Source organism: Sesamum indicum, linkage group LG11, assembly GCF_000512975.1.
Source record: "Sesamum indicum cultivar Zhongzhi No. 13 linkage group LG11, S_indicum_v1.0, whole genome shotgun sequence".
Taxonomy (NCBI): domain Eukaryota; kingdom Viridiplantae; phylum Streptophyta; class Magnoliopsida; order Lamiales; family Pedaliaceae; genus Sesamum; species Sesamum indicum.
The window spans coordinates 6,584,309-6,591,944 of record NC_026155.1 but is presented as its reverse complement, the minus strand read 5'-3'; the positions used below and the strand labels follow the sequence as shown (position 1 = coordinate 6,591,944).

Below are 7,636 nucleotides of genomic sequence, written 5' to 3'. Positions count from 1 at the left end.
GAATAACATGATGAGAGATAAATGAGAAAATATAGAGAAGAAACATAACTATAAACTCTAGGATAAATTACCTGTACACTCACACCCATTGCCTTCTGCAAATTTATAAGTATAACCCCTAAAGGGGTGTCGATGTGATTTAAGTCGGGGGATTTTGATGCAAGTTTCAGGCTCTGAGGGACTATTGGTGTAAATTATAATCACTCGTTTGGAGGATGTACTTTTAATTTTGTAAATGGCATAAAATATTTGTGAAATTAAACTTAACCCCGTGACTTATTAATGTAATTTATTCTAAACTCTAATGTCAATTATCAAAGTACATAGTGAGTACTTGGTTTTTGGTCCTAGGTATGTTAGTTTAACACATACCAAAGAGACGAGACTCGTCGTAGAAGGCTCTGTTTGTTAATGTCTTAAATACATGTACAGTTATCTTGGGAGGCTCACCAGAAAAAAAAATTTACTATTGCCTATAATTTTATTGTTTATGAATTAAAACCACACATGGTAGATAACCATTATTAACAATAGTTATAAATAAAAACCACTACAAAAATTCAACTTATTCACCGTAAAAATTATTTTTGCCATAGCTATGAACCATGACAAAGGTATTAGCCACACTCACAAAATTAAACCACCGTCAATAACTGTTGTGTGGCTGTGGTCAATAATTTTTTACTACGTCGATTATTAATTTTTAATCATGATAAGTAGCCATAATTAAATGTTATATTTCTTGTAGTGTTTGGTTCGAATACTTATATACAAAGAGGTTTTCATGCATGGGATATAAAAGTAGCCATAACTATATATATATATATATATATATATATATAGTAGTCTATTACGATTAATGTGCATCATGGCGATCATAACTGGATACGAAGTTTGCCCAGTAAACATACATCACTTGGTTACAAGAAGTAGAAGAGCTTCAGATGTCTTGGATTCTAAAGTATATAAGATAGATAATTGAATCATAGGCTATATTATTAAGGTCTCCAACTTCGTTTTCGAATACTATCGATCGATCATCGCCTCGTTGAGAGTTGCAGAATGCAGAATATGTGAATTCTGTGCTGCGAAGAACGTAATCTAGTTTGGCTTTAGTTGAGTGACGTTTGTCAAGGGGCGGAAGCCATGTGCAAGGCTGGCTTGCCAGATTTTTTCAATATCGAACATCATGTTTCCACACTCGTGTACGTTCCATTCCTCCATAGCATGCAGAATTCCGGCTATGCGCCATGCGCTCATCACTCTTCTTGGCAGCCAATTCTATTGTCAACAAAAAGAAACTTTGAGATTTAGGATTTATAGAAATTAGAGAAAGATGAAAAGAAAAGCATTTGGATGTTGAATAACAAGTTGTTTTAGTTTTTCTCTTGGTGCTGACCTCACAAGAGTCGACGTTTTCAAGATGCTTGGGAGCCAACATCGCTGGTGTGCTGAGGTAGACGCAATCTTTGCGCGCTTTCTTTGGAGGAAAACGTGAGAATGGAATGAATGTTGTTCCTTTTGATGCCTTTATCTGTTCGTCTTCACTTAGATCATCTCCCACTAACCATGTCTGCAAAAGTGGCAATTCGTATTAACATACCTCACTATCAATGAGGGAAAATCACAAGTAAGTCGAAGAAGGCTTACCTTGGGAGCACTATGCTTTGAGAGGACCAAATTGTTTCCCGCCTCGTTGCTAAGCTTTGCTTTAAGTTTCTCATACTCATCCTCGGACGTTGTATATACCTGTTTCAATTCCAAGGGGCAAGTGCATAAAAGGCCAAATCGAAATAGAAAAGGAGTTCTGCATCTTGGCAAACTTTACTATCGATAATGCATTTGTGCAAGAAATCAGGTATTCTAGTTGGACTAGGATTCTCCAAGTTCAGCCTTTCTACTATCGATCCACGATTCCCTAGTGCATAATTGTCCCCAGCGGTTCTAACTTCTTCAAATATAGTGGCTAAGGTATCCAAGATGTTATAAACTGCTGGCGGTGACGTTAGAATTGCTAACGTACCTGGATTCCCCCTTGGCATAAGGCAAGGGCAGTGGAGTAGGCAACTTTTGATAATTTGCCTCGAAGGAGAACCTGAGTTGTTCCTTTCGGAACGCTGTTTAGGACAACCGCAACTGCTAAGCTACTCCCGTCGACCAACTTCACTTTGAGCTTAGGGTTCTTTCTCAAGAAAAAGTCGCCATTTCCGTTTAGCCCCTCCTCCTGCATCACATGTATAAAGATTTAAGTAACTGTTGTCTCTGTTAATGCAAAATGTCTTAGTGTAGAGCTGTTACTTGCCTGATTCAACAACCCCAGGGTCAAGACTCGGACACCCTTCTCCTCGGCTTCTAGTATACTGTCCTCAATCATACTATTTATAGATTCTCTCTGCCATTGCATTTGGTACTGCAAGTGCGTGAAACTATTGTCAGAAAACTTGAAACTTGTTCTGTTGTATTAGAGTGATATCAACTATGTGCTCTTTACTTGGATGGTGTATTTCGGAATAGCCCATGTCTGCAGTTTGAGGTGTTTGAAGACGTTTCTCTCAACGGTAAACGTGCGTCCGTAGATCCAAGTGATCATCATCGACCAAAGCGTGACAGGCCACATCAACCACAAGTACCACTTATACTTTTGAGGTTCGGACGCCAAGCATGCGAACCCTAGACGGAGATGATATATAGATTCTGGCGTCGTGAGATGAATCAGATGCACCACATCAGGTGCTTCCGCCTCTCTAACAAGTGACTTTTCATACAACGAGTCAGAAGATTTGTCCATGGTACCATAGACATAATCGTAAAATGGCATGAAAAGTGAGTAATTGGTTCGGAACTGCGTGTGATGCAGTGAATGGTACCTACATCACATAAAACACAATCAATTTTAATATAAATCTTGCTAGAACCAAGTTTAAATAAATGCATGCATCCAACCCATCACATCTCAAGTGTATTTGCAACTATTATATGATTGATAACTTTTTTTAAATAATATATCAATCATATTAAGGTGTATTTCACTTATTATGCGATTTAGTCTGCAAGTTCAAGCTTACACCTTCTCTGATCTACCGAAATGCTTAGCAAGAGTTGATTTATAGTTATTGTTAGTTTATGTCCGACAGGTCAGAAATATATAGATTGGGACACCCTCTGAACTCATGGGCCATTGCATTTTTTACATGAAGTATATTCACAAGCATGCTTGCTATTTTGAGTGAGAGGAAACTAATACGTTGAATTTAATGTACATGGTATGTGTATAATTTTTTGAAAAAGTATTATTTTAGTCCATTAAGTATGCCTAATTTTAATTTTAGTTCGATTATTATGTCCATTTTTGTTTGGGTCCAGTAACTTACGAAATTGCTTACTTTTAGTCCCCTGGCAGATTTTTGGATAATTTTACCCCTATGCAACTTTTGAAAGGCAGTTTTAGTCCATATGTACTCATAGGGGTAAAATTGTTCGAAAATCTGCCAGAAGACTAAAAGTAAGCAATTTCGTAAGTTATTAGACCTAAACAAAAATTGACATAGTTATCGGAATAAAATTAAAATTAGGCATATTTAACGGACTAAAATAATAATTTTTCCTAATTTTTTTTTTAAAAAAAAGGTATAATTTATGTACATATAGCGTGTATATATTAATTAAAATAAAAGAGATGCAATAGAGTTTAAAATAAAAAATTCGAATGAATTTTGACAAGTATGCATTCTCTGCTTAATTTCCATATTCGTGGGATTTTGAAAACATCTTATATACGTTATGTTATATATATATATATATATATTAGAATATGTCATGTGCATTGCACGTGTAGAAATATATATTTAGAGACGATTACATCACTTATTAGCTATTAAAAAAATTAAACACGTTATTTTGTTTATATTTCTATCATTGGAACATTATTATATACAATTATATTCTAAAGGGAAACTATTTAGCAGTTCTAATTCCTCTCAACTACTTTGATATATTTTTAATGGTCTAATTGGTTTAGAGGTATTAGAACTATTATTATATATATTTTCTATAGAATTAATTATTCTTTTATAACTAATTCTAATTTATTAACAAATTACTTAAGTAAGAACATAAGTGTCTTTCCATGACGGAGAACAAAACACGTAGAGAATTCATACTTTTATATATAGTACAGTTTAAGTGGCAGTTAAGTTCAACAAGCTTTCAATAAGAGATTCGAACCGCCAATAAAAAGAAGGGTAAATTATGGAGGGCTCCCTTAAAGTTTACCATAATTACTAAATGCCCCTTATTGTTTGAAAAATTAAAAATATCTATATTATTAACGGCTTTCGAACAAATATCCTTACGATGACTGTAACGAAAAGGTATTTGTTAGAAGACCATTTTAATTCCAAGGAGTATTTATAATTTTTTAAATAGCGAAAAAATATTTATAATTATAAAAAATCTTATGAGAGCTCGTTGTCATTTATTTCTAAAAATAAATGCGGCAAGAATTTCGGGAAACAAATAGAATCTTTGACCAAACCCTGAAAAAGTGAAATTATGTAAAATAGATGAAGATACTTACGAAGGTGTGTAGATGAGGTACTTGAGGGGTGGGAATAAGGAGAAGAGGCGTTTGGGAATGTGCTCAAAGTTGCAGTGGCCCATGTTGTTCATGAAATCAATGAAAGTGAGATAAATGGTAATTGAGAGGATGGAAGTGTTCTCCATCAACAGAGTGAAAAGCACTGGGAGTGAGAAGATGAGGTAGTATGCAATATGCTCAGCAAATGGATGAATCACAGCTGCACCAAATGGAGATTAATAGGTCATAAGTTATATATATACCCAAAACAGCATATTATAAGTATATAAGTCGACCCTTTGTCTTCTTACAAGTAATGGGCTCAGTGACGATGGAGGAGTGGTGGTGCGAGTGATAGCGGGAGTAAAGGAAGTGATGGTGCAACGCCCTATGAAACCAGTAGTATATGAACTCCACTGGGCCAGCATGGAATAAAAATGTCCAGATCACCCCGTCGGTCCTCCACCAGGGCAGACAGTGAGCTGCCTGTATATGTCTGGATCCCAGGTACAAGACGAACCCGCTTAATATAATTTGATCGTCCCTGCAAATTTTATAGTTTCATGCTCGTTTAGATCGTATCTGAATTTCCCATAATGTCAGTTTTTCTTGTCTTTTGGTTATAAGTTAGAGATTAGGTGGGAAAGGAGAGGGAGCATACCAGTTTCTTTCTCTATCGACTTGCTCGAATTCAATGCTCTTATCGACTATCCTGTTATTTCCTTTGGCTGTTCGATAGCGAGAGAGTGATATCCATATTTGGTTGTGGATCACTCGTGATAGCAAGAGAGGTAATATGAGCAAGTAGGAGAGATCCCTCTCACTTTCATCCTTTGTCATGTATGAGTATGTCGAATGGACGACCCAGGGAGCCAATACCACGTACTATAACCAAAAAAAATATGAAAAGAAGACTATAAATCACACCAACTCAAACAAATACGAACCCTCCCTCCCCCCCACACACGCACTCATTTTTTTATTATTAGTAAAAGTTTGAATGATTTCAACGCCGATCACCACCACACCACATATGAGAAAAACGGACACCCTAAGTGAGAATCGAAAGTAGAACAAAATGGCATATTCTTAGACCATTCAAATCAGCACAATGTCTAAATTCAATGTTGCTCTCAAAAAGTACAAACAAGTGCATAGGAAAAGTAGGATGTGTCTTATATATTGAAACAATGCATGCATACAAGGAAGCATGAGACAGAAGGAAGACAAGAGTACCTTAAAGTTGCCGAGCCGTGTCCACGGCCACTCGGTAAGAATCCCTGGTTTAGAAGCCATTTCTCGTCACCAACTGCGGCAGAAACTCGGCAGCTAAGACCCAAATATATACGCAGCGTGGTGGGAGAGTTGTTTCTCCCTCATGCAGCTGCCTCTAGTGCCTGTTTTTTGACTAATGTAGCTGTGACGATGACTTTTTTGAGTGCTGCATTTATTATTCTCACCCACTATGTTCACTCAACAATTCTAGCACTTGCCAACATTTTAATGTGCATTTAACCACATCTATTGCATACATTGTCGTCCGGTTAATTATATTTAAATTTTCTCTAAAAATATAAAATTATAATTTTTCTTAAAAAAAAATTAAAATTATACTTGCACCCTTTTCTAAAATTTTCGTTACACCTTATCCTCCTTTAAGTATGGACGAAAAATGCTGACATCATCATAAAATTTTAATTTTATTTCTTGGTTAACATTCTCATCTAATAATTGTACTTGTAAAGAGAAAAACATAATGATTTTAACCTCAGTACTCCATATATATACATAATATATTATGTTTATCTCCTTACAAGTATAAAAATTGACATACAAATGTTAAATGAGGGACAAAAAATATGCAATTTTCTCAGCTGATGCTAGCACTTTCCTTCCAAACTTTAACGGAAGAAGTCAACTATAAACCGAGAACTTTCGGATGGGTGTAAGTGTAATGTTTAAAACTTTTTCGAGGAAATTATGAATTTCACATTTTCATAAGAGATCTAAGTATAATTAACCATTTTCTACGTTTTATTTAAAACATACACGTTATGTACAGAGATTGTGAAAGTTTTTAATATATGACATCATTGGCATTTATATATAAATCGAGAAAAATGCAAGCAACCCACTGTGATATCGTAAATGAGCAAATTATCTCCCTATAAAAAAAATAGCAATTTAACCCATATATTTTTTAAAAGGCAACAATTTACCTCCTGTAGTTTTTAAAAAGAAACAATCGACCTACCTAGACAAAAAGAATAAAGTGCTAATTTATTTCACAGAAAAATAATCTGCTCATTTACAATATCAGAGGAATAAATTACATTAAAACCAATATAAATCTATAGAAATATAGCATAAAAATTGAAATGAAAAATCTGATTGGAGTATAATATGAAGATTGTTATCTTCTGTAGGTTAGCTGTGTCGGCCAACATAATTGCCTGCAACTTCACCGCCCACCTCAACCGCCACCTACATATATATACACCTACGTTCATTCTTTTTTGGAAATCTGTGATATTGTAAATAAGTTAATTATATTTTTATAAAAAAAAAATAGTAATTTTGTTATTTTGTATTTTTTTAAATGCAACAAATTACTCCATATATTTTTAAAAGAAAAAAATATTATTTTAGTCCGTTAAGTATGTTTAATTTTAGTTTTAGTTCGATAATTATGTTCATTTTTATTTAGGTCCAGTAACTTACGAAATTGCTTATTTTTAGTCATCTAGTAGATTTTCGGACAATTTTACCCCTATGAGTGCATATGGACTAAAATTGCCTTTCAAAAGTGGCATAGGGATAAAATTGTTCGAAAATCTACCAGAGGACTAAAAATAAGCAATTTCGTAAGTTATTGGACCTAAACAAAAATGGACATAGTTATCGGACTAAAATTAAAATTAGGCATACTTAACGGACTAAAATAATAATTTTTTCTTTTTAAAATAAAGCAATTTACCTACCTAGATAATTTGCTATTTTTTTTTTATAAAAAAATAATTTGCTCATCTACTATGGTAAGGGGTGAATTGCATTAAACTT

General features: G+C 34.4%; 1 protein-coding gene across 1 annotated transcript; it reads right to left on the bottom strand.

The window, feature by feature from the left end:
- Window positions 857–5,979, bottom strand: LOC105173435 (protein ECERIFERUM 1). The gene is made up of 10 exons (XM_011095163.2): window positions 5,813–5,979; window positions 5,238–5,461; window positions 4,888–5,120; window positions 4,577–4,796; window positions 2,492–2,867; window positions 2,303–2,410; window positions 2,024–2,224; window positions 1,651–1,749; window positions 1,400–1,573; window positions 857–1,281 (listed from the first exon to the last, which is right to left on the bottom strand). The coding sequence occupies exons 1-10, from the start codon at window positions 5,870–5,872 to the stop codon at window positions 1,102–1,104; spliced, it is 1,875 nt and encodes a 624-aa protein (XP_011093465.1). The 5' UTR covers window positions 5,873–5,979; the 3' UTR covers window positions 857–1,101.